The following is a 27,535-nucleotide window of genomic DNA, read 5'->3' on the forward strand; positions in this document are numbered from 1 at the left end:
CTGGAAGACATTGTACTAGATAACTAATCACCCATAACACTTTTAGATTAGGGGAGAACTTTGCACTGAGTTTCGCAGGGAAAAATGAGCAAACACTGTTAACGTACTTTGTATAAATGGACTCGGGTCTAATATATATATATATATATATATATATATATATACATACATACATACATACATACATACATACATACATACATACATACATACATACATAATCTATTCTGCAGTCAATGTTGTGAAGTTTTTGTGGGAATCTTCCACACCCCATTTGGCAGGAAGGTGGTTTCCTCCCTCACATCCCAGTGTAAGATGGGATGGTCCAGCACATGACTGCTCACGTGGTGGAAGGTCTTCTGTATCTTGAGCTCCACACAAAGGTCTTGCTTGTATATGTCTGAGCTGCTCATTATTCTGAGTCCAGGAGCTCTGCTATCGGGAACCATCATGACCGCGACCACAAAACTGTCTGGTAAATCATGTGGCTGTCTTGTAAAAAATAATAATAGAATAATAACCTGTTTTCCCACCTCCTCCTGGATGGCAGCACTAAACCCATCCCTTTCCTAGGAGAACTGCAGTCCAAGAAGGTGTGAAGTGTGGTTGTCATCACACGTGCCATGTAATGCTTATAACAACCTGTATCCGGCATTACTGTGTGCTATGGTTTTCATGAATGTGTAGTTATACATGTATATTTGTCAGAAATTTGTAGTGAAGTGGGAGTGGGGAGTATTGGGTTCTCCTGAGTGCGGGCACATCTGGGTAGCCTCTTGCAGGTTTACCTAATATTACGTGTTAAGAAAAAGTGAATCTTCAGCTCTGCGAATTCAGTTGGCTGCTGTAATACTAAATTATGTTAATGGTCCCAGTACACAAATCTCTGGGAAGAGCTAAGGAAGCTCTGGCCATTCTTGGCTTTTGTGCAATTCTCATTTAGCTAAAAAAAAAACTAAAAATACTTTCAAATGCAAATGGGCACGTATAGCTATCTTCATCTGGCGTGAGAAAGCAGATATCCATATTTATAAGAAAAGAAACACTGATTTAAAGTAGGGGAGTGTTTCATTGGCCCTGGCAATACCCCAGCCCCCCCCCTCGCGTTTGTTTGATTTTTCTGTTAGCTCTATATATCTATATAGAAAATTTAGAGAAACATTTGGTGGTGATTTAGCGCATACTAGTTACAGTATATTTAACAAATGTAGTCTGGTGTATTTCTAATATTTTTAGTTTAACCCTTTCTGTAATTTGATAATAAGAAAGCTTACCCTCGCCTCCGCTCTTCCTCTCTTCTGTGTACAGCCTGGGTCTGGGGACTCCTCTCCATCACCATCATCAGTCTGCTGTCCCTGCTTGGAGTGATACTGGTTCCCATCAGTAACCAGTCTTGCTTCAAGTTTCTTCTCACATTCCTGGTGGCTCTGGCAGTGGGGACACTGAGTGGAGACGCACTGCTCCATCTACTGCCCCATGTGAGTACTGCACCTTCCGCTCTTCATGTTCTAACATGATGACCATGTTATAGAAAACAATAACCTTGTTTAGTTTTATTCATGTGACATTATTTTATGCTAACTTAATTGCAATGCACTGTGTGTATTCTTTGGATAAAAGTCTGCTAAATGACTCAACAATAATACTTCTAATTTTGAGTTTTGTACAAATACTGGATGGCCCTTAATTATGTTTTAGGTATATTTGAGAATTATCCCTCTGCTATACATAATGTTAGTAATATCTGATGTCAAAATTACGTGACAAAATCTCGTAAACCCTCATATCTTTTATGCCTCATTAACATTAACTGGGGCATAGTTTTATATATTTTGAGGAAATAAAAATCCCTTTTAGGTCAGCCCATACAGTACCTCCCAGTCAGGCAATCAACATTTCAGTAAATTTATTAGTGTGAGAGATTATTTTTTAGTTACAAATAATCAGTTTGCTCTATTTATTGCAAAGCCTGAAATGTAGGCAATATATCTCATTATTTTACAACCCTGCCAAAACAGAACGCTTAATGCAATCATATATAAACTGCTAAATAATGGGCCCAACCTGCATTGGAACGTTGTGGTTATTGTTCTGTATCAAACGGAAAACAATGTTATTAAAAAAGACTTTGCTTGCATTCCTGGCAAGGGTGAATATAGTGATATTATTGAGTTACAAAATTATTCTCAAAGAGCACAGTCTTCTTTTTCAGAAAGTTATTTAAACAAAACTACTTTACCTCGGTAAACTTCTTTTAAGTTCTGCACAGTGCCCTTTATTCTGTGTATTGGGGATGATCAGACAGATGCAAGGGGGGGAGAAGGGGACATTTTCTTCCAGCTTCATTTATTTCACTGTCAGGCAAAACACTTGCTTTGAAGCTGTTCTTTTTGTATGCATTATAAATCACATGAGAACTCAACCAGTAACGGATTTGTCAGAAAGTTGATCTTTTCCTGTGTACTGTGCATAATTCTGAAGTTGTAAAAAATCAAAAACAAAACCGACAAACAGATAAATAGCAATTCCTGTGCAAGGTCTTCATTTTTATGATTTATTTTGAAGTTCTTTCATCCAGTTTGCACAAGATGACATATCCTACACAAAGTATTAACTTACAGTTTCAGTCTTTGTCAAGCTAACCAGAATGTATTACCAATTATTACAATATCTTTATTGTGTACTCTCGACCATTCTGCACAGAAATAGATTCTGAGTTAATTTATGTACAGTATTGTCTACAACATAAAATGAAATCTATGTTTACAGTTGTACATCTCACATTTTTATGAGTAATAACGGAATGTATAGGACAAAATTAACCATTTGGGATATAATCTATTCAAGACAAGAAAGCCTCAAGTGAGCCACGGATCCCTGCAGATATCAATGTAAAAATAACCCTAAACAATCTGATGCGTTGGGCAGGGACGTGCATTTCCAAGGAGAGTGAAGGGTGCAACAAGCTTGGGATGGATTAATGGATGAACTGCAAACTTCGAAAGAAGACGTATGTGGTCCTTTCGAGTAAACAGTGTGAACTGACAGGCCATGCATTCTGCATATGCCAATTATTTAAGATGTCTGTAAAAGGGATGTGTTAAAATCTATTCTGTTATGTCCCTCCTTTTAACACATGGCCAAATACTCCAACATCACATGCACAAACTGTATGCGTGGAGTGCTGCAACACTGGTCATATTGTACACAGCCAGACCAAGACTTTAGTTCTGCTATTTTCTGTATTGGTTGCTGCTGTAGAGATAGTCAGTCCCAAACAGGGTTGCAGCCAGGAAGGAGATTACACTGTAAGGTTTAAACATTTCCTTCTTTATTTTTTTTGTCCCCAGTCACAAGGCGGACATGATCACAGTCATGAAGGCGGGAAGGGGAAGGGGGAGCATGAGCAGGAGGACTCTGACTACCTGACCCAGTACAATGCTGTGTGGAAGGGTCTGACTGCCCTGGGGGGCATCTACCTCCTCTTCATCATTGAGCACTGCATAGGAATGTTCAAGCACTACAAGGACAAAGGGGTAACAGGCAAACCAATCCCTTTCACTGCTGCTTTCTCCATTTCTCCTTTCATAGCCCAAGAGGAAATAGCTTTGTTCAGAGCTGTCTGTGTCTGCCTGCCTGCCTCTCTCTATCTATCTATTTATCTATATCTGTTTGTTTTCTAGGACTGGTAACAAGTCTTTGGTCTCTTTTTTTTATTGAAAAAAAATCTAATAAAAAAAGCTTGTGTGATTTATTTATTTATTTGTTTGTTTGTTTCTTATTTGCTTGTTTTTGCATGTCTGGTGTCCTGTACTCTATATTCACTCTTATTCCATATTCAGGGGAACAGATCTTGGTGCTGGAAGAAAAAGAATGGGGATGAAACAACAATCGGAAGGAAGCTGTCTGATCATAAACTGAATCGCCGGTCAGATGCAGAGTGGCTTCACCTGAAACCACTGACAGGTGAGGATTAATGATTTGGTATAGCTGACTTGAAATGCATTTATTGAAACAATGTATTCTGGGTAGCCCTGAGCATCTATTATTATTATTATTATTTATTTCTTAGCAGACGCCCTTATCCAGGGCGACTTACAATCGCAAGCAAATACAAATACATTCAAGTGTTACAATATAAGTCATACAATAAGAACAAGAAATACAATAATTCTCAAGTGTGACAAACCACAATTCAATAATACAGCAGATAGTGAAAGTTACATCAGGATATGATTAAGTAGTGATAGTTACATCAGGATATGATTAAGTACAAAATACTACAGATTAAACACTTGGGAGATTACAATATTCTGAGGTACAGGATTAAATGCAGTAAAATAGGGGGCAGATAAGAGCAAAATAAAGCATATTTAAATGAAGGGTGATAGTGTCCCAGGATACAACAGAGGAGTTCTACAGGTGCTGTTTGAAGAGGTGAGTCTTAAGGAGGCGCCGGAATGTGGTCAGGGACTGGGCAGTCCTGACATCTGTAGGAAGGTCGTTCCACCACTGCGGAGCAAGGGTGGAGAAGGAGCGGGCTCGGGAGGCAGGGGAGCGTAGCGGAGGTAGAGCCAGTCTTCTAGTGCAGGCGGAGCGGAGAGGTCGAGTGGGGGTGTAGGGAGAGATGAGGGTCTGGAGGTAGCTGGGTGCAGTCTGGTCAAGGCATCTGTAGGCTAGTACAAGAGTCTTGAACTGGATGCGAGCGGTGATCGGGAGCCAGTGGAGCGAGCGGAGTAGTGGAGTAGCGTGGGCGAAGCGAGGTAGAGAGAACACCAGGCGAGCAGCAGAGTTCTGGATGAGCTGGAGCGGACGGGTGGCGGACGCAGGGAGGCCAGCCAGGAGGGAGTTGCAGTAGTCTAGGCGGGAGAGTACCAGGGCCTGGACCAGGAGCTGGGTAGCATAGTTGGTGAGGAAGGGTCGGATTCTTCGGATGTTGCTCAGGAAGAATCTGCAAGTGCGTGCCAGAGTGGAGATGTGCTGGGAATAAGAGAGGCAGGGGTCCAGGGTGACTCCAAGGTTTTTAGCTGAGGAAGAGGGAGAGAGTGTGGTAGATTCCAGAGGAACAGAGATAGAGAGATCAGAGGAGGGGGAGGAGGAGGGAAAGAAAAGGAGGTCAGATTTAGAGAGGTTGAGTTTGAGGTGATGCGAGTGCATCCAGGAGGAAATAGCAGACAGACAGGTAGAGATACGGGAGGAGATGGTGGAGTCAGAGGTGGGGAAGGAGAGGAAAATCTGAGCATCATCAGCATAGAAATGGTATGAGAAACCATAGGATGCGATGAGGGGGCCCAGGGAGCGGGTGTAGAGAGAGAACAGGAGAGGACCCAAGACTGACCCTTGGGGGACTCCAGTCAAGAGAGGGTGAGGTGTGGAGGTTGCTCCACGCCAGGTTACCTGGTAAGTGCGGTTGGAGAGGTAGGAGGAGAACCAGGCCAGAGCAGTGCCAGAGATCCCCAGGTCAGCAAGAGATGATAGTAGAATAGAGTGATCAACAGTGTCAAAGGCAGCAGAGAGGTCGAGGAGAATTAGGACAGAGGAGAGAGAGGCAGCTCGGGCACACTTAAGTGAGTTGGTGACAGAGAGAAGGGCGGTTTCAGTGGAGTGAGCAGAGCGGAAGCCAGATTGGAGAGGGTCAAGCAGAGAGTGGTTGGACAGGAAAGCAGAGAGCTGGCGGTGTACAGTCCGCTCGAGGGTTTTGGAGAGGAAGGGTAGGAGGGAGACAGGACGGTAGCTCTGGAGGGAGGTGGGGTCGAGGGTAGGTTTTTTGAGGAGGGGAGTGATAGAGGCTTTTTTGAAGGCAGAGGGGAAGATGCCAGAAAGTAGAGAGGTGTTGAGGAGGGAGGAGATGAAGGGTGAGTGCCCCACGTGCTCCATGCTGTCGTGCTTTGCCCTGAAGAAAGTAGATGTTCAGTTCATAAATACAGACTTTGATCTTTGTGTGCAGCATAATTTTTTTTTCTTGTGTTAGTTTGTCTAGTTTGTCACCACCTACCACCCAGTGGTATGTGCCTATTACACAGTCCTGTTATAGTAGTCATTGCAAATAAAATCATTTTAATCTACAGGCGTGTGACCCTGTTGGGATATTATTAGTAAAATGATTCACACACCTATTTTCTTTCTTTCATTGCATTAATCAGGGCCAGATGATTCTGCACTGTCCGACAATAAGCACAGTAACACTCAGCTGACAGAGCTCCAGGGCCCCCCAGAATCCCCCAACAAGAGACCCCTGCCCACAGAAGAGGAGGCTATCATGCTCCCCCAACACGAAGAGCACAAACACCATCACCAGGAGGCAGACTTCTCTGCAGCAGCGGGGAACGGGAGGAAAGTGAAAACGAAGAAGCACCACCGCTCGCATGGACACGGGCATTCCCATGGGAACTGCCACTCTGACCAGGAGATGAAGGATGCTGGGATAGCTAGCATTGCCTGGATGGTGATCATGGGGGATGGCATGCACAATTTCAGTGACGGTCTGGCTATAGGTGAAAAAGCACTGCTTTTAATCTACTCAATTTACAAATGGTGCACCATTGTTCTCAATGCTCTTTATACTTTGGCACAGTTATTTCTTTTATTTTTTGACCCCCTTATTAACTCATTAAATGCAGTAGAAACGTCCGTGGATGAGAAGGTATATCATTAAAGACTGTCGTTATTAATAGCCTATACAAATGACCCGCAAACACACACTTGCTAGAGTAGCTGCTGTTAGTGTTTTAGAACAGACTTTTGATTCTCCGTCGAGGAGAGATTGAAAGGAAAGAGATTGAAAGGTAATTTTCTCAATTGTACTGTTTTGATTCTCTTTTCAGGTGCTGCATTCAGTGCAGGGTTGACGGGGGGCATCAGTACCTCCATTGCTGTATTTTGCCATGAGCTCCCTCATGAGCTTGGTAAGTGTTTTGCTGTGCTCAACAGCTTCTAGTTCTCTGTAGTCCGTTTACTGGTAATCTGCCTCTTTTTCAGCTGTTTGTGTGTAAAATGGTCGTTAATGGCTTCTAAAGTGAAATGTGTTTTCTAAAGTACATTTGTGGAGTGTTCTGTTTGTAACACATATCTTGTACAGTTTATTTTCTTTAATAATTACATTTAAGAATACGTTGTTGGTAAAGGGGGACTTGATTGCTTCTTGGAGGAAGCAGAGATACAGTAAACTCTGATGTCATTATGGGTGTCTGGCCAAAGAATGAATATCTGAAAGCTGTTCTCTTTATACCACGCAGTACCATAAGAGGTTTGTGTGCTGGCTTGAAATAAATTACACTGGCTAGGGATAACATTGAGACTAGAGTCCCGTGAAATTCTAATTCATTTTTGTAATTTTTCGTTTTGTTTTTTTTTTTTCCCCCACAAATGTCATTTTATTACAGATACACATTAATAAAACAACTCAAATATATGTATATCAATAATAGTATACTATACATCATGTTTTAACTACATACATATTTTTTTAATATTTTGACAAATGCACCTCATTGTACAGAAAAATAATTTAGTTACCATAGCTTCTCATTAGCGGCAGTAACAGTAACATACAGTCCCCCACTCTTCTTAATCAACTGCCTATTTACAGTAACTACTGCCCATGCCCGCTGTAAAAATACAACAAGATAAAGGCAGCTGGCTCTTTGAGCTATATATATCTCAGACTTGTGGGACTCGAGTCCAGGAGATGGGCTCGAGTCGCATTTTTCGTGACTCGGACTCGAGTCACGGCCGCAAAACGTTCGGATTCGACCTTGTGTGACTCGGACTCAAACAATAGGGCTCTGTGACTCGGAGATATTAACAATGAGTCCTTTTTTTACTTTCTATTGCACAAGTAATATTACAGTAACTAGGAAACTGTACAATAAAAACCCACCCAACAAAACATTATCAAATCACTGGTTAGCCCTGTTGTCTTTGCAGCCAATCACAGTAAAAATAAGAAAAAGTAAGCTTCATTGTAGCATCAACACACCCCCACATAAATCCAACAGCAATCATCGCAGATTAAGTTTTTTTCCCCTCTTTTGCATTACATTTTATAAGGAATAATGTCAAGCAAGTAATTACTTGGCTTTTAACAAGCCTTTTTCTTTACTGCTTTAAACCATGTTTTAAGTTTAATCACTGTAGAAATGCATTTCTAAAACTGCATTCTTAAAATAGAACATTGGTCACCTTAATAACTGAGGTTACTGAAAACAAAAATGAATGAAAAAAATACTCACATAAGTTCTAATCATACTTTCAGAGCTTCTTAATTCATATCAGAAAGTCGCTGTTTGATTACATATTCTGTGCTTTGCTTCTAATCTCCACTCGTTCCCAGCACACACCATCACTGTTTGTAAGCAACATCAATTAATTCACCTGACAAATTGTGTAAAACTAGGCACTAAAGTCTCAAATCGAAAATTGCCTAACGTCAAACAGGCATATCAGACTGATGACAGAAGGACTGATTGATAGCAAAAAAAGAGCGACAGAATAACTTAATACCACTTCATTTACCAAAATGAAAATCATTTATTATGGATGCGGGAAAAACACATTAACAATACGCTGTGCAGCGTCAAGCTAGAAATCTGGCTGTGTGAACTTCGTTTTTGAATTCCATTGTGAACCTACACAAAGGGGAAATAAAGAAATATAAGATGTTTTTGTGTAAAAGAGAAAATATAAAATATACATGATCTGAAATCAATTGAACTGAAGCACAATCTCGTAAATGCATCATTGTATTACAGACTTAATAAAAGTGCAAATGCAATGAAAGTGAATTTTAAATTGAATTTATCATATTTTTCAGTCTTACGTAGTTTTTAATGTAATATATCATATTTTTCCACCATTAAGTATGCAAACATTTATCATATGCAATACACATTGGGTCTTGTACATGTTTTTTACTTGTGCAACTTTGCTGTGGACTCCTCGCAAATTGTTTTTTCTTTTTAGAGAAATTGATTTTCTGTTTCCCGTTTGTTTGCAAAAAAATAATGTAATGGTAAATGTAACTCTTTGACAATAGGTAAACACCCATCAGATCGCAATTGATTGCATATGTACCAAAATCTGACTGCGCACTACTACATTGACTCTATAGTTCAGTGAAAAATAATGTCCACAAATTTGAACTAGAAGCCTAGCTGTAAATTCCAGGTGTATTCATCAAACAATATTCCAGTTTCAAAAGAAAAGAAGATAGTGACAGACATGTTGAAAAAGGCATGCAAATAGAATAATCTAGCTAGAAAAAATAAATCAATTTATTTATTTATTTATTTTTAATTACTTGTGCATTTTTCCTCAGGGATATCGGACAATGTCCGTAAGGTAAACTGTTCCCCCAGTAATACCAGTTGTTTAATGACAGTTGATTTGAGTTTGTTTCAAGGACTCGAATGATAGTGACTTGGACCCTAATGACTTGGATCCTGATGACTCGGACCCTGATGACTCGGACTCGGACTCAACACTCGGGACTGGGACTCGAGGTTTGAGGACTCGACTACAAGTCTGATCTATATGTATATACACTGCCCTGCTATTGTGGGGCTGTCATAATTGCACATACAGCAATCTACCCATTAAAAAAACAAAAAAAAACAAGATAGATTTTGTATTTCAGTAAGTAAAGCAGATTCATTCATTCAAATCCATTCAAAACCAAAACAGCATGTGTGCCAGTGCAGTTTGCACCATTTGAAATAAAACAAAGAATTAGCATACTAATACAAAATACAGATGAACCTGTTTTATATCACCTCGCTTAATATCATACCCCGTTTTATTAACACGATTTTTCAAAAACCACTTGCTATGCACCATCAGTTCTTTGAGAAATTACCTCTCCCAATATCATCTCACAAACCCACTTATTGTCACATTTTTTGAAGCATGTAAAATGCTGCGTGGCCAGGCTTTACTAAGTAACCGCAGGCTATAATTTAATTTCTATCGCAAATAACAACCAATAATTATCTCAGCTCATAAACTGACATTTTGTGCAGCCTGTCAAATGCTGCGTGGGCGGTCTTAACGGGATACAGTTCAGTTACAAAACAAAGTCACCAAATTTTACCAGTCAGTCTGTACAGTTACTGTATACAACTGCACGCAAAAAAAAAACACACCAAGTGTTGATAGCTCTCATCATTTGTCAATTCTTGCCTTTTTAGATAGATACAAACTGTTTTGTTCCAGTTAATGATACAAAGCGTATTTGTCCTGCAGTAAACTATGTGCATTTGTTTAAATGTAAAGAACGACTAAATGTCCAGTATTAAAACACTGCTCTTTAATGCACCGTTAGTTTTTTTTCTCGCACTCGTAATGTGCTGTCCCAGGCAAACGTGAAACCCGCTTTATATGCACGGCAACCATGATATAAAGCGGGTTCATCTGTACAAGCAAACAAGCCATATTTTCCCCCAAAAGGCATAAACAGCTAATGATGTTTAACGTCGCTGTCTTTCGACTCCCATTCCAGCCGACAGTCATTATTTTGTCACGGTCAGCTGCATAAATCCCCTCAATCTGAAATACTTTGTACCGCTGTTCAATTGTTGTGTGGTTTAAGCATTTTAGAAACAAACGTGTCTTCTCTTCCAAAAGTTACTTTTTTTGTATAAACCTCCCAATTTAAAAATGTAATTTTATGTTTGCTTTGTAATGATTTATCGTTTTATTTCTTTTTATATTTGCATTTTGTTTTATTTTGTTTATATGTTACATTTCTTTTTATTTCGTGTTATTTCGTATTTGCGAAAAACACAGGGCTCTAATTGAGACATTACACTGTAGTATTGAAGGCTCTTGAATGATTTGACCTAGACAAAGATGCCAATATCCTTTCTCTTTTAGCCATGAATGTATACAAGATAAGCAGTTAAAATGCAGAGGATTGGTACAAATAGTAAGATGAGGTTGAGTGTTTAAACTCCAGTATAGTTAGTTAAACCTTGCTTAAGCTATAAAGATCTTACATTTAATTTACATCGTGATGCAGTGCAGTTAAACACATGTTGGTGACTGTTACTGATACAAAACATTTGTCTGCCTGTTTTACTTTAATATTTTACTTTCAGAACTTATGATTGAGTGTCTTAAGTTATGACAATATAACTGCATTACAATTCTTATTACAGTGATTTAGCACATAACAGTGCAGTTATTTTGCAAAACAGAGTTTGAACCACTGCCCTTCAATCCGTGATTAAAGGTGAGGCCGCCTCCTAGCAAACCCTTTCTTTAAAAAAAAAAACCTATCTGACAGATCATTAAACTTCTGATGCCATTTGCTGTCTAGAGTACAGTAAAATACTGTAGTTCTAGAATTATTCCCAACCTGCCTTTTCAAGGTTACTATTATAAACCTGTACAAGTCTGGCAGGTAGAGGCCAAGGTGTAGAGAAATCAGTTATGCCTCGGCTTTCTTCAGACATCTGAAGGCCTGCCAGACAAAATGTCACTTTTGCTAACCTCTTGTTCCTCTTCAATGTGGATTTATCCTCGGTGTGCACGTAATACCGTGTGTTAATTGATGTATGTGTTTTGGGTGGCAGAGAAACGTTAAGTTCACAGTAAAGGCATTTCAAGTCACTCCATGGAGTTGTTTACAACCCTTCAAAATGAAGGACTTTTTGTAAAGAAATGACTTACTAGTTTGGGTCATGATTTTATTTTAAGGGCCGTTTTTTTAGTTTATTAACTGTTTACAAACATTGTTAATTTTTAGCGTTAGGGTTAATAAAAACCTGACTTAATTTGCTAAACATTACTACAGTAACAATTTGAATGGATTTCAAGCATATGATTGGCTGGGTATTGATCATCCATGGGCTCTGGTGTTTGATTGATCATCCATAGGGCTGTGGTGTTTGCAGTTTTAAGCAGCTTCAAGCAGCTTCTTGAAGGATCCCAGGGTGTCAGCTTCAACAACATTACTGGGGAGTTGGTTCCAGACCCTCACAATTCTCTGTAAAAAAGTGCCTCCTATTTTCTGTTCTGAATGCCCCTTTATCTAATCTCCAATTGTGAACTCTGGTCCTTGTTTCTTTTTTCAGCTTTCCAGCAATTCCAGCAATAACCGCATATGTAGCTCAGTAACAGATTGGGCGCTAGAGAACTGCAGGCTTGGAGACAGAACAGCGTGAGAGTGAGAAAGAGAGAGTTTTATCCATTGTGTTTGTGTCAGACAGGAACTGCTTTACAGAGTTGCCCAGAAAGTAATGGGACAGGGCCTGAGTGTACAGTTATATGTTAAATCTCTTCAGTGCTTCATATTCTGTTTTGTTCAAAACAAAGCTGTGATTATGCTTGGTTGGTAAAAGTGCTAAAAAAAAAGCGCTTTACAAGATACGAGACTAGGGTGTGTGAACTATGCATCAGCTGCAGAGTCACTTACAACTACCTCTCACCCGAAAGACGGAGCACAAGGAGGTTAAGTGACTTGCTCAGGGTCACACAATGAGTCAGTGGCTGATCTGGGATTTGAACCGGGGACCTCCTGGTTACAAGCCCATTTTTTTAACCACTTTAGACAGCCAGCTCTTCTTCCTCCTTTTCTTTTTAAACAGTTTTGCATTTAGCATGGAGCTCACAGACGGAAAAACCACACAGTGACACTGCTAGTGCGGTCATATTGAGCTCAGTCTAATGGCGTCCCTCCCTCTGTTTGCCCGTCATTAACCAATGATACAGTACGTCTTTCCCGTGGCAGGTGCACAGTAAAAAGAAAGATAACAATAATACAATAATGAGTCACTTTCTCGCAGGACGAGATTAGACAGAATTCAATTGAATTGTGACAGAACGGGCCAGCTGACGCTGAGCAAGTTTGCGAATGGTTTGTAGATCAGATGTGCTGGTGCTGAGGGACATCGGCGGCAACGACGAGCAGGCATATAGGCAACTTTTGCCTATATATTATAATTTGAGAGGCACTGCTGAAATTGCCGTTTGGTTATTTCGCGTCCTGAAAGAGAAGTTGGAGTATGATCATTTGAAAGTGTAGCATCTAAAACTTTTTGCTTCTGCATTACATTCACCTCCAGCTTGTTTTAATGAATAAGTTTTTCAGCTCAGGTAGCGAGTGGCAATATTTCAATGCTAGTGATATCTCTTGTCAGGCTTGCTGATATACAGAATATATCACTTGATCAATATGCTTGCAACTGGCTGCCACATGAAGTTTAAAAGGGGCTAAGTAAATACTATATTTCTGTTCTGTTCGTATTCACTTGCCAGCTAACTTGTTCTGTATGAAGTCCATGATGCAAAAGTAACACTGGCAGAATTTTGCAAATCACATCAACTGGCTTGACTCCAGATTCGTGTTTTATTCTGACCTTTGCCGTCATATGACTGAACATGCATTTTCCCTTAACTTGGCAATTACAGTGAAAAAGTTTTGTTTGGTTTTACTTGTCTCTGTGATATGAGCTTGAAGAGATTTTAATTCCCAGCAAGATCATTCAGATTTTGAGAAACATATAATTTAGGTGTCGCCTTGATAGTGATTAGCAAGTAAGGAAGTTCCTTACCTATTCAGATGTATGATTTTGGAACCAATTGTGTTCATTTAAATATGTGTTTTTATTTAACCTTTTTTTAAATGTGATTAGAAATACAGAAGTCATCGTTAAATGTACGTAGGACAGCATTCATAACAAGTACATAATCTGTGCCATTACACAGCTAACAGTCATTGTTCAGTCATTCGCAAAAATAATGCAGAAACAAGTCCGTATTTCCACAACCCACTACATGTCCGATAGCGAGCACACACTTCTCAAGAGGAATAAACTCATCGGACGACACTTTAATACCATGCTGATGAGTTCTTCCTCCCACCCGGTCCAGCCATCCTGACTGCTTCGCTGACAATCAGCTCAGTGCAGAACGACTTCTATAAAGTTATAAACAGTAAATCCCACAAATAAAAAAAAAAAAAAAAAAAAAAGAAAAAAACTGCAACAGACCTGCCAGCAGCACACACACACACACACCCCTCCATCTTCACCTCTCCTCATCCACACCCAGCATTCACTATTTACGATGTGATTATTCAGCAGTATGTCAAGAGTAAATTAATACTTCCTTGTCACCTCTGATTGCAGTATCCAGGGTTTTTGTTCTCTGCTGTCTGTGCATTCAGGAGTTGTTTCTCAGAGCCTGTTTTCTCTTTCTTCCAGGTGATTTTGCAGTGCTGCTGAAGGCTGGCATGTCAGTGAAGCAGGCCATCGTTTACAACCTGCTGTCTGCCCTCATGGCGTACGTGGGCATGGTGATCGGCACGGCTGTGGGCCAGTACACCAACAACCTGACCCCCTGGATCTTTGCAGTCACTGCCGGCATGTTCCTCTATGTGGCGCTGGTGGATATGGTAAGCATGTCTATAAACAGTGGACATATGGACGTACTAAAAATAAGCCAGTACAACCTAAGCCTTACAGTATATGGTAAATCTGAAAAAAAACATTCTGAACCCAAACCCTAAAGAAAACCAAATTATTTAGATCGAACAGCATTATTCAAAACTAGTTACATACAAGTATGAAGTGTTTTTCATAAACAGAAAATAAGTACTACAGTCTGTGGTATGCATAAGCATGGTTGGAGAAAAGTGGCAGAGCGTGTGAGTGTGTGTGTGTGTGTGTGTCTGTTTTAAAAACATCTTTCCAGCCTTGCTAATCTCCGTGACGAGCTGAATACCAGAAAAGCTCCTTGCTCTCCAGCGGTTTTGCTTTCTGAGGAGATATCCTGCCAGTGGTGAGGCCTCTCGGGGATTGCTGTGTGTGCATTTCATCTCCAAACCAGTGGAGAGAGAGGCATGTGGCTGTGCTTCCCATGCCTGCCTAGCCTGCACAGCTTCCATTTCTGAATGCTTAGGGCTGATAAGCTGCATCTTTTTAAAGAGCATTTACTAACCAAGCTCCCTGAAGTAAATCTATCAAGCTGTTTGTGTACATTATTGTGAAAGTTTTTGATGGATGTAGGGGCAAGCAGGTTGATATGAAATTTAGGGCTCTATTTAATATGTATGGGGGCTGCTCAGAGCCTATTACAGTGATGTGCAAACAAAGTGACCTCTAATAAGAACACTTTTTACAGACTGCAAAAGGCAATATTTAACTTAATATTTTAGGTGCACTTTAGTAAGATGAACTATTCTTAAACACTGCAGTTTGTCTGGAGATCAGCATTTTCTCATCTTTCGATTCTTCAAGTTGGCAGAGCAAATATAAAAATACTGAATAATGGAAGAGATCTACAAATGTTTTGTGAGTTTGGGAATAACGAACACTTAAACCAGCACTGATGCTGCTTGCTGTCATTTTCCACATGGTACGGCTCTGCCTTTGAAAGTCTGATGCTACAGATGTTAGCAGTGCATTTCTGGCAGGAATAAGGAGGAGAAACACTTGCTTTATTACCCACAGTAGTCTCTTTTCATAAAGCCATAGTGTGTGTTTAGTCACTTTTAAAGGTTTGGTATTTATGAACGTTTTTATGACAGGATCAGAGTACTTGCAGACTCCCCCACAAACACTACCCAGGGACGCCCTTGCAAACAGGATGTTACACCTCAAAGGTTTTTTTTTTTTTGTGCTTAAATATTTCAATAAAGCTGTATTGGTGATGGGTCTGTTCGCATGTTTGCATTGCTGTTGATCGGAGAGCCACTGAACTAAGTAAAGTGTAGACAGCTTAGTACTGGGGATCAGCAAATTCATACTCCATGCTTGGGCACCAACAGGTTGAAAAAAAAAAAAGCTAATAATAAGGGCTTTCACCCTTGAGCAGTTTCTGTTGTGATGATTACAGGGAATAATTTCCTAGGATCCAAGGCTCAGCTGCTCAAGAAGTTTGTTTTCATTTCGGTTATTTTCAATTTGTTTTTTTTTTATGTTTTTATTTTCTCATGTACTTTTCTTCTTAAATTGAGGGTCTGGGACATTTCTAATTTTTAAAGGTCTGTTTATATGATGCTGCAGTTTTCTCTCATTACACAACCCAGTATAAGTGGTGTTTAAAGAAAGGTGTACAGTCTGTCGCTTCACATAAAGGTAATAGGCTGGAGAAGACTGGAGTGCCACTTGTTGTTTGCATTTCAGTGAGGGGAGGGATTGAGGTTCCTGTCACCAGTTCCAGAACTGGCCTGCTGAGATCTGTGAAGGCCTGCTCATGCAAGAACAACCTTTTGTTGACAGCCACAAGTCAGACTTCTGTTGCACACTTGTTGCCTGCAAAATAGAACAGGGTTTCCAGGATGTTGACAGGGTGCTGATCAGGGTGGTCACACAAGACAAGGAAGTCTCTAGTTCCAGACAACAGGAAGATGCTTTTGTGTGATCGTTGTTTTCTCGTCTCCTCCCTTGCAGCTGCCAGAGATGCTTCACGGGAACAGTGAGGAGCTCCAAGAGTGCCCGCTGGGCTACTTCCTCCTGCAGAACCTGGGCATGCTGGTGGGGTTCGGCATCATGCTGCTCATCGCCATCTTTGAGGACAAGATAGTCCTGGACATCCAGTTCTAGCCAGTCAATTCCCCAGAGAGAGAGAGAGAGAGAGAGAGAGCAGTGTCGTAGTACTTTGCTTCACCTTAATGCTTGTGTCGCAGTCCATTCGTGCATGAACTTGGCAGTGGCAATCATTTGCATTTCAATGTGAAAAAGCAGTGGCGTACGGTTTCATTATCATCATGGTGTTTTTTTTTTTTATTGACCCAACCCTACCTGGGTTATCTTAGTGTAGACATGATTCTGGAAGGCCACAGGGGTGCTATAAACTTTTTTTTAAGTTTTCAAAAGTCACCAAGCTGTGGTGACCTGATACAGAAAATGATAGTTAATATAAGTCTTATGCTTCACACCCATACCCAGTTGCTCTTTAATGTTGAGGCATGTAAGTCAGCAGCTTGCACTGGTTTTACTAACGGACGTTGGTACCTTTACCTTCCCTGAGCAGCTCGATTTCCCCCTAACAAGTATCATCAAATCTGGAAACAGTTTACTGTCTGATTTTTAGCAAGCTTTTTCTGCAAAGCTTGAACATTTTCGGAGCACATTTTTACAGTTCAACACACAGGTATCGCTTTATTTTCAGCCTGTGATTGCCTGTTAAGAGTCACAGAAACCTTGGCCTTAACCTCCAATGACTTCAACCCCTTTAACACAGCACACAGAGCTACTGTTCAGGTATTGCCGACAACACAGAATTTCGTTGCCTGTATTGTATAAACTGAACATTATCGTGTCCGTTTAGACTTTGGCGGACAATTCAGATTTTACTTCAATCCCTTGGAATTTATTACATTTACAACATTCGGCATTCTTGTGGCACAATGTGTGTTTAATGTAAAATACTGAACCAAAATTCACTACTGTACAAATTACAGGTTATGTTATAATATTGAGCTTTTTAGACAAGCCCTAGTCTAGTGCAGAGATCAATCTGTCTACATCAGTGTTTCTCCCCTTTCCCATAACAGTAGGACCACATTAATGAACACTTGTACATGATAATTTTTAGGCTAGTTCTGTATATGTTGTTGAATCATTGTTTACAGCTTTGAACAGTTCTGGAATCACTGCCCAATTGCCTTGACTCTGGCACTCAATGGGACAGAAATATTGTGCAATGGGAGGAGCTTCCTGGGTGTTCAAGTCCTCACTGACCGCTGTGTTATAGTCCGGTCATTGGTTGCTTGTGCATTGTGGTATATATCCCATTTGGGAACTGTGTGAAACATTTGCAGTGTTAATACAGAAGTGACATTCTCATCGCTAGTTTTAAGTGACCAGTTGACCCTGAACTGATGTTCTTTGCTGTAATCTTCAGGAATCTGACTTTTTGATTGGTGCTTTTTTTCTGTTACAGTATAATTCCTAATATTTTAGTGCTTTTGCTGACTTTAAGGCTTCATTAATGAAAAATTGTATTAGTGGAAAAAGCACCCAAATCGGTGAGTAATATAAACTTTGATCAACAGAATGCTATTCCTTAAAAAGCTCTCCACATGCATGTCTGCAGATAATGGGCTTGTGTCTGCACTGCAGCTTATAAAATAAAGCTACATTAGATAGCAAGTCAGACTCTTATGAACAGTAACCTCCCAGAATTACAAGAACACGACACATCAGGCAGCATTTTCTAAAGAACTAAAAAATATAACATTGTATACCTTTTATGGTTAAAATAGTTTTTGTCTTTTAAACACACTGCAGTAGCTTTTAGTCTTAAAACATACAGTAGGTAATTCCAGTTTTTTTTAGGTTTTTGTTTTTTCTGTAATAGCAACTGTTTTTAATGCATGCACTCACCATTGGTCAGTTCAATTTTCTAGCACTTTTTTAAAATACTGTAATAGTTTATTGATTTTTGTTTTTTGTTTTTGTTGTAGTTTTGCTGTAATTCACAGCAAAACCACGGTTATGGAGATGACTACATTACAATACAGTTCCATGCTAGCACTCGGCTCAATGATCATCCTCCACTTTGAAAAAAATGGAATCATCAAGAAAAATACATTTTTGGTGGTCTATTACTATAGAATGAATTATGCAACTCATTGTCGTTTATACTGATGTTCTACAAAATGCTACTGTTATGTATATAGATCGCCATGGTGCCAAATGTCAGACGCCATGTTCAGAATGAAGCTGTAGTGTGTCAGGCAGTGGCCACGGTAGAAATCTCTAGATACGCAAGTTCTCGTTCCCTCCTGTCATTCCATTCCAGTCTGTGATACCTTACTACCAAACCATTGTCTTGTGTCCAGAATGGCTCGTGTCTGTGTTCGCTGGAGTACACGATTGTTCATCTGTGCGGTTTATCCTGTCACTGCGTGACATCCGTGTTCTTGTTTATTGGGTGTAAACCATTGAAATCGCATTAAAGTAATGTAATTGAATGGATAGACGTGCTTGTAGGCTGCTTTTATTTCTTGCTTTGATTTTGTTGGTATTCATTAAACAAATAAATACATACGTGATTAAAAATAATAAAAAATATGCAATACCAGATGGGTTAATACTGAACTGGCAGGTTCAGTACAATTTGAGATGAAGGCCCATTCAGGACGTACCGTATGGAGAGCTGTCTGTGTACAAATATTTCAAAAGCTGAGGTGGGTCAACTAATTGCTTAGACCTGTGTAGATCCATATGAAAAAGTAATTGCAGGGAAAGTGCATGTCAGTAGTTTGCTCTTTACTAAAGACTAAAGCGAGATTCATTTCTGACCTAAAATGGATTTCAACATGGGCATGATGATCATGGATTTTATACAAGCAATTCTTGATTTATATATGACCTCAAAGGATTTAGTGTTATGGTACGCCGAAAAAAATTTGACCTATAATTTCATCTATAGCCAAAACAATGATTTTTGATTTTACAGACCTGGGTATATAAATGTATTCACTGCCTTTCCCATTCTTACTGATTGTCAATGTGTATGCATTCCTTATTGAATAAAGGAAAAAAATAGTCCTGCATTATTGACCTGGAATTACTGTAATTTTAATATATATTTTTTTATTTTACATAAAAATCAACATCATCTTTACAGGAGCTTCCTAGTTGTGTACTTGCCCATTATAGTGCAATTTTTACCCACCTCAATTCTTTGTGTGGTTATTTAAGCTCCTTAAATTAGGGCCACGATTCCTTTTAGCATCCTTTGATTACCAAAAAAAGACACTCACTGACACTGCATATTATAGTAAACATGATTTGGTGTGGTTCAGTCTTCAGTCTCTAAACCCCTAGTTAAGCAGTCTTTTTTCGTTTGCGTTTGCACTTGTGCTTTTTGCCTCCCCATCCCCACCACCTCTACCTCTACCACTGAATCTCCCTATTCACCCTTGGCACCTGGGCAAGGTGGGACCTGGCCTCCTTGACAGCGGCTGCCAGTGACAGGGAACCCCACTAAATCCATACAAATGACTCGGACAGTGCTCCTCGGTTAATTGTAAACTTATGTTGTGGTATAAAAAAGGGTTTACGGGGTTAAGTGGATAGTGGAATAATATATTTTTCTGTTTTCATTGTCAACAGAGATGTTCCCAATGTATACCAAGCCATAACATTGAGTCATGAAGACAATACACTTATTTTAAAGTGCTATTTAAAAAATAACAACAGTAATAAAAGTAGACAATCATCTTGCTTCCCTGACGGGACTGTAATATAGCTAGGAGTAATAGGTTATGATTTTAACCATTGCAAACTAATGGAGCAAAAACAGAAGCTGCATACTGCACAGTGTGTGTTCTGGCTAGCCCTTGAATGTACATGTCTGAAAAAGGAATCAAATGTTTCTCATATTCCTAAAATAACACCCTACCCATGATGACCTTTGTTTGCCATTATGGAAAGCACTACATTAATGAAGACATGGGGCATGTTCTTGATTGCTAACATTTAAAATAAATAAATAAATCGGCTCCATTGAGATGCAACGTCAGTTAACCCGACCAGACAGGCTTGAAAGATACTTTATCCTCTTACGCCCTCTAGTCCCGCGGGCGGAACACGGAACTGCACGTAAACATTATATTTCATAACTCATTTGTAATATTACAAAAGCAAAAGAGAAAAAAAGCTGATGAATATCAAAATCGTTGTTTTCCTACCGTCAAACCACGAAGGAATTTTTCGAATCCGTCATTTCACCGCTGAGATATCCCATTCGCAATGTGTCTAGTACCCCCATGCTTCCAAAACAAATGCAATCGACTAGCTTGCGTTTTGCTGCTCTGGTCTGGTAGGGGAGGTCACAAGCTTTCCATTCATACCTTTACTTTGTTTGTAGCCCAATCCATTACAGAGTAATCGATGTGCAAACAAACACGCCCACCTCTTGAATGAGATAAGGGGAAAAAAAAAAAAAAAGCCTTACAAAGGCAAATGCATGTGGCAATGGATAGCATGTGAGGTGCCAGAAGTTAACATCCCTTTTAGAACTTAGTGTATCACTGGACATGATGGACAGTGTTTATTTCTGGAGAGGTTTGGGGACCCTTGGGCTTAGCTTTGTAAAAACTCCTGTAGAATTTGATCCCTTTGTTCAAACAGTTCCAAATTTTTACCCAGTATATTAGACATGTTAGTGAAGCACTGAAACTCTGGCTCTTTTCATATGCTACAAGTTGAAAAAATGACTATAGAACATAAAAAAATGAAAAGCGTTTGTTGTTTTTTTATGTATTTTTTCTGGATATCTCCTTCCAGTGTGGTACTGATTAAGACTTTTATCACACCTGAGGTTTTAGTCTTGATGCCCAAGGGGTTACCTTGAATTCAAGCCCTGAACCATGCCTGTGCTGTCTATACTTTGGAAGATATTGTGATTTATTTAAGGGCACAGCCCCCCAGGCGGAAATTGCCTGTGAGGGGCTGGGGTTTTGACAGGTTATTTTGTTTATTCTCAAGTGACAAATGCACAAACAAAAATATTGTTTTAGGCACCAAGTTTAAATTCCATGGGAAGTTGTGAAAGTGCACATTGTTTGCTTCATATCAGACTGTTAAGAGTTCAGTTGGCACATGAGAACCACTCCATGGCCGATCCAGTGCTCCTCTGGCATGTTGGAGGGGATGATTGTGGAGATGACGAAGTTGGTGGAGTGCCCGATGGTGGACAGAGTGCCTCTCCTCTCGCTGGTCTTGTAAATGGGGGATAAGTAGCTTGGGTGCTTGGGAATGTCCTGTCTTTTACAAGGCTTCAGCCACATCTGCAAAATATTTATAACCGTGTTTAATATATAACTTTCAAGCAACATTTGGTAACAGGTAATTGCATCACAAGTCGAATGTTTATTTTCCTTCTGAATTCTGATCTAATAAATGCTACATCTAACCACCGCAATCCTTGTTTAACAGATACTTTCTGCTAAAGCTTTATAATAAGTTCCAGTAATTGGAATGTAAATAACGTATGAACACACTTTCCAAAACAAGGCATTTTTTCACCTTAACCCTTTATCAACATTAACCATGTTAACAAGTAATACGTGGAAACCTAACAGACATACCGCTCAGTTGCATCTCAAGTGACACAAGATACCTTCACGAAATGGAGCAATGTCCTAGTAGTTATTATTACACTGATGAAGGCAGTAGCCGAAACACTTGTCTCCTTGACTTTCTTATACGTTTCTATGTTTTTGAAGTTCTATTTTGATCAGACACAAAGTAGGCTGCTAAATATTACTGTTTCCATTAGGTTTGACAAGAACTAACACATGATCTCGTAGGTCAGTCTTGGGAGAAAGGTTTACACTGGTGTGATTAATTTCTAAGAAGGATATGATCAAAGGAAAATAATTTGCCTTGACCAGACTGCACCCAGCTACCTCCAGACCCTCATCTCTCCCTACACCCCCACTCGACCTCTCTGCTCCGTCTACACTAGAAGACTGGCTCTACCTCCTCTACGCTCCCCTGCCTCCAGAGCCCGCTCCTTCTCCACCCTCGCCATGCAGTGGTGGAATGACCTTCCTACAGATGTCAGGACTGCCCAGTCCCTGACCACATTCTGGCGCCTCCTCAAGACTCACCTCTTCAGAAAGCACCTGTAGAACTCCTGTTTTTCCCCTGGGACACATATCACCCTTCCTTAAATGCGCTTTACTTGCTCTTACCTGCCCCCTATTTTACTGCATTTAATCCTGTACTTCAGAGTACTATAATCTGCCAAGTGTTTAATCTGTAGTATTTTGTATTTAATTATATCCTGATGTAACTATCACTGACACTATTATCTGCTGTATTATTGAATTGTATAAGGGTGTCTGCTAATAAATAAATAATAATAATAATAATAATAATAATAATAATAATAATAATAATAATAATTTGCTGCTGGCTTTGCATGTTTTTCACAAGTTTCCTGAAGAACAATGAGCGCTATCTGGATATAAGGGTTATAAGGGCGGATTATCTGTACCACCCAAGCAATACAATGATTACAGATTCCTTCAAGAATAAGCGTCTCTCTTTAAAGAATCCTTCACTTTGTTGTTACTTTTTTCTACCAAAAACATTATTTTAATTCTTTTCTGCTTCTGTCAGAATCATCACAGCAAAGTTTCTGAATAAAACATTAGCCCCGGATACAACATGAAATGGCAGGGCTGTCAACATTGTTTTTTTTTTTTTTAATAAACCATCTCGCTCCAAAATAAAACGTGCAGCAGATTGCATTGTAAGAGTTTACTTTATATTTTATTTATGAGACCTAAATTATTGCTTGGGTGGCTTCACTATAACAATACAGGTAAAGATGGATGTTTTAATTTGGTTTGCCCATTGAAATGGGGGGGAAAAAAAACAAAAAAAAGCTAAGCCTGGTTTGTTTGATGTTTGCAACCAGATTTCCTTCTTGCATCCTTTTTAATTGATATAAATTCTTGAGAAAGATTCTAGGGATAATAACTAGGCCTATATAGCTAATCGTTTGATGTTTGTTAGGGCCAATTAGGGACTCGTCAATAAACTCAAACAGGATGGAATAGTCAGGGCAAGAAGGCGATTGGTAAGGGAAAGGTAAATACTGACCACGGGTATGGTGTCATGGAGGACTTGGTAAGGGAAAGGTAAATACTGACCACAGGTACGGTGACTTTGGGCTGAGACTGTTAGAACTTTCTTTTTCCTGTCTCAGCGAGCCCCGTCAAGAAACAGGCCCCGGACATAAACTCCTACAGAGAAAAAAAATAAATAAAACTATTAAGTGCCTCTGTATGACCCCCAACTAACAGATGAGGGAGTTAATTAAACGTGCTTATGACAAGTGCCATCAGAGTGTCAGACTGACAGCACTGCTACACAAGAAGTATAACAATGGCATAGTGAGGGTTTCCTATATAAAACCATACAATGCAATGTAACACCAGCAAAAACAAGACCCTCCTTTACACTGTGTGTTTATATGGTATATATTTCAACTCCTGGCACACACCCATCTGTTAACACAGATCACTCAAACAGGACGGAAACTTTTTAAATCTAACAAAACTCATTTTTAATGACAAAGGCAGCATGCTAATTGATTGTTAGTTTGATCGATCTGGCATGACAGCGTAAACCCCTGGATAATTACCCTCCCATTCACTATGCCAGATTTATACTTGGAAAAGTGTGCAGCTTCGCTTTGCGGTCCTCTCGCCCAAACTGCATGACGTCTCTTATACAATAAGGGGCATCCAGCATACGACGTATACACGTATAAACAAGAGGCTCACTCCCGATTGCTGACCAGCAGCAACTTGCATTGAAATATAAAGATTGCCACCCAGCAAGTTTTTATTCATATTTACATGATGATGTAATTTATGTTTGTATTATTATTTTACTGTTATACTCAATTAAACCTCCCTCTCCCCTTTCTCAATGCTGAATAAGAGATATGTTATCCCCAGGGAGGTGCTGCGCCTTCCTCAGTGCTGAAGAGGAGATTCAACGTCGTTTGAAGAGACAGGGGTTGTCCTCTATACTAATTGCTGATTGTTAAACATTTAAGTAACATGCTGTCTTCCTCATTAACACACTGGCACCTCATTTCTCTCAATATTGCAATTAGTAGGACTTTTAAGAGTCCCTCTGCTTCCTTTTTAACACACTACTTTTGCTGACAAACTACATAATAATCTATTATGAAAAGAGGTGTACTTGGCATATCAAATGTATTGTACTACTTAAAGTATTAAAATAATCCTATAGCCACCCCCGCCTCTCCAAGGTCATACAGTTAGGCTATTAAATATGAAAATAAATAAATGACTCCATTAAAAATGTAAAGTTCCTAGTATTCCAATACAATGTGCTGTGCTGGGCTCACCGTCCTCGGGGGCCTGGTGGTACTCCTTATCCTCCAGCACCTCATAGTCAAAGCCCAGCAGGTCGATGGGGATGGTGTACTTGCGAGCGAAGTTCTGCTGGCTGCCCGTCAAGAAGGCTTGTGTTAAGAACAACCCAGAGAGCCAGAACACGGGGGGTGCCGTGGTCATACCAGTCCTGCAGGGGCACACAGCCACGCACGCCATTAAGATACAGACAGTGCTATGATGTATAATCACTAGTTTTCAAGTCATCTTCAGATATAAGAGACGTTTTAAAGCTGGTGATTTTATATCATAGTTAATCTAATAAACAGTATAAAATATTCAAACCTATTGCTTTGATTACTACGGCAAAAACAAATCTGTTTCAACTTTATTCATGTGTCTTTATTTTAATACCCAAACTATATTGTGTGCAAAAAGTGGAATATACAGTAGATTGGGGTCTTTGAAGGCTAATGTTTATACTGTTCAAAATGTATATAATTCGGATCAGGATTTTTTTTTTTTCTAGAAAATAAAATAAGTTAATGATCCTCTATTGCATTGAGTCATGTGTAAAATGGCAAACAGATATTGCACATCTCTTTAAAAATGTTTTGTTACCCCCAAATAAATTCATGCAATAGAGGGTTATGCTATCAAACTCAGCCAAGCTCTTTACACCGGATGTATGTCTGGCACCACAGCTATGTCTGTCTATTGCAGATCGGACCCAGATGCTGCTTTGCCAGGGGCCCTCTGCCCATGTGTTCTGTATGCTTCAGAGCGGCACATCAGACAGGCACTCCTCGCCTGTGTGGGCAGGAAGCAGGTGCAGGAGAGAGGCAGCCCTGCCCTGCAGATCTATTATAAAAAGTTTAGTAAATGAGAGTGGGATTGTTTCCAAGGTGTCATGTGTGTTAAATATGTTTTTTGGATTGTGTTAGAAGATGAAGGATACAAACAGAAACGCAGATCTTTTGAAAATAACTGCTATGCAGATTTGGATGTTCAAAAGGGTCTATATTGAATGGATCCTACAATTGCAGTTTAACTGCTGCTTTTTACACCAATGAAGAAACAAGTTTGTCACCTCTTAGATTCTGCACATCCTTCAGTCACTGCACTGCACTGTAAATATTCACTCCCAACAGCACAACACAAACGTTTTTATTATACCTTGAAACATACTATAACAACATAATGTTATCTTTCAAGATGCCGGTATTTTACCTGTATTATGAGTTGTTTTTAGAGTCTCTTTTTTTTGCCTTCAATTTAAACTTCTCATCTGAAGATGAGACTTTTGTGGTCCTGAAAGCTAGTATAAATATATATGTATATATTGTGTATACATATTTTAGCGGATCCTATTAAGAAGGTATCACCAATAATGACATTCAATTTATATATTTTAAAAATTGCCCTGTACATCCCCAATTTGCTTACATTGTACCTATATACTACTAACAATAAAAGGTTCAAACAGTATCCTTCCTAGATCTTCAGGGAAAAAAGGTAATTAAAGAACTTAATAGACAAAAGAGTGCTTGAGTGAACCACAGTCCACCACTTCCTGTAGACACAACCATTTTAAATCAGCTTAACACTCTGACTCTGTACACCTGTGAAACAATGGTGTTTTAATTATACAACATTTTAATTAAAATAAAATCAAGGTCAGACCTACACTGCCATATCTAATTCTTAGAAATGTAACTTAAACTCTGGGTCCAGACACTGAATAACATGCAGTGATGCTGGATACCGACGACTTCCCTTTAGAACATGTTTTTTTTTTAACAAAGTGTTTTGGCAAAGGTAATTGATCAACCCTTTTTTCTTTCTTTTTTATAATGTCTTGTTGAGTTTTACAGCTGCTCGATTAGTTACTGTCAGGTAACGAATGCTTTGTACTCTCCTGATGTGGCTGCAGCATGACAATTAAAATATTATGTTCATTTGTAAGAAAAATGCATTAACTTGCAAGGAAGAAAACATGTGTTTGATTGTGATTTCATTCCTAATAATGAGTTACAGAGCTCACCACCATAACTCAATATGATAAGTTAATATTCATGTTAATCTTTAAAAATGTCATCTTGTGCATTTTGGGCTAGTTCTGGCTGCTCAAACTGTTCACAATTATGTCCAAATAACAGACACTGTACACAACTTATTAACTTACTACAAATCACAAAAGCAAAGATATGTATGTTCTAAGAAGGGGATTGACTATATCGTACATGATTTCCAAACTGGTGTACTGCTCTCAGGTGACTCACCTGCAGAAATTTGAGCCTGGCCAGGAAGTCACTGACGTAGCTGCCCAGCGGTTTGAGGCTGGGGTAGGACATCTTCATCCACATTCCCGGGATGCGCCCCTTCAAGATGCTGTTCACTACCTCCTCCAGCTCTGCAGACATCACCACCAGACCCTGCAGGAGCCAGAGTTACACAGGTCTACAAATACAAAAACTACAATATAAGAAACACAGTGCTTCAGTGTGCTGTGCAGATGTGATGGAAGGCTGAAGTCTAATTGTATGACCTTTTGGGGTCTATAGGATTATTTGAGGTCAGCTGAGACAAAACAGGTGCAACTCTAAAGTTGGTTTAAATATACCAAAGGTGTAGTGTAATGTAAGGTTTGTACTGACTAACACGTTGTTTGTTTTACTGTATTTCAAGCTTTGAATA

The 27,535-nt window shown here is 39.5% G+C and overlaps 1 protein-coding gene across 2 annotated transcripts in view; it reads left to right on the forward strand.

Moving 5' to 3' along the window:
• The window catches only part of LOC117426886 (zinc transporter ZIP10), a 43,811-nt gene extending 24,886 nt beyond the window's left edge, over positions 1-18,925 (forward strand). Inside the window, exons 4-10 of one of the 2 annotated variants that reach the window (XM_034045055.3) lie at positions 1,309-1,478; positions 3,351-3,536; positions 3,843-3,966; positions 6,144-6,494; positions 6,825-6,905; positions 14,202-14,392; positions 16,392-18,925. In XM_034045055.3, coding sequence (XP_033900946.1) covers positions 1,309-1,478; positions 3,351-3,536; positions 3,843-3,966; positions 6,144-6,494; positions 6,825-6,905; positions 14,202-14,392; positions 16,392-16,544 — 1,256 coding nt within the window. In that variant the 3' untranslated portion in view covers positions 16,545-18,925. The other variant, XM_059033946.1, reaches the window with a different exon arrangement.
• Positions 18,926-27,535: the final 8,610 nt, after the last annotated feature.

This window comes from Acipenser ruthenus, chromosome 11 (assembly GCF_902713425.1).
Source record: "Acipenser ruthenus chromosome 11, fAciRut3.2 maternal haplotype, whole genome shotgun sequence".
In the NCBI taxonomy this organism is placed as follows: domain Eukaryota; kingdom Metazoa; phylum Chordata; class Actinopteri; order Acipenseriformes; family Acipenseridae; genus Acipenser; species Acipenser ruthenus.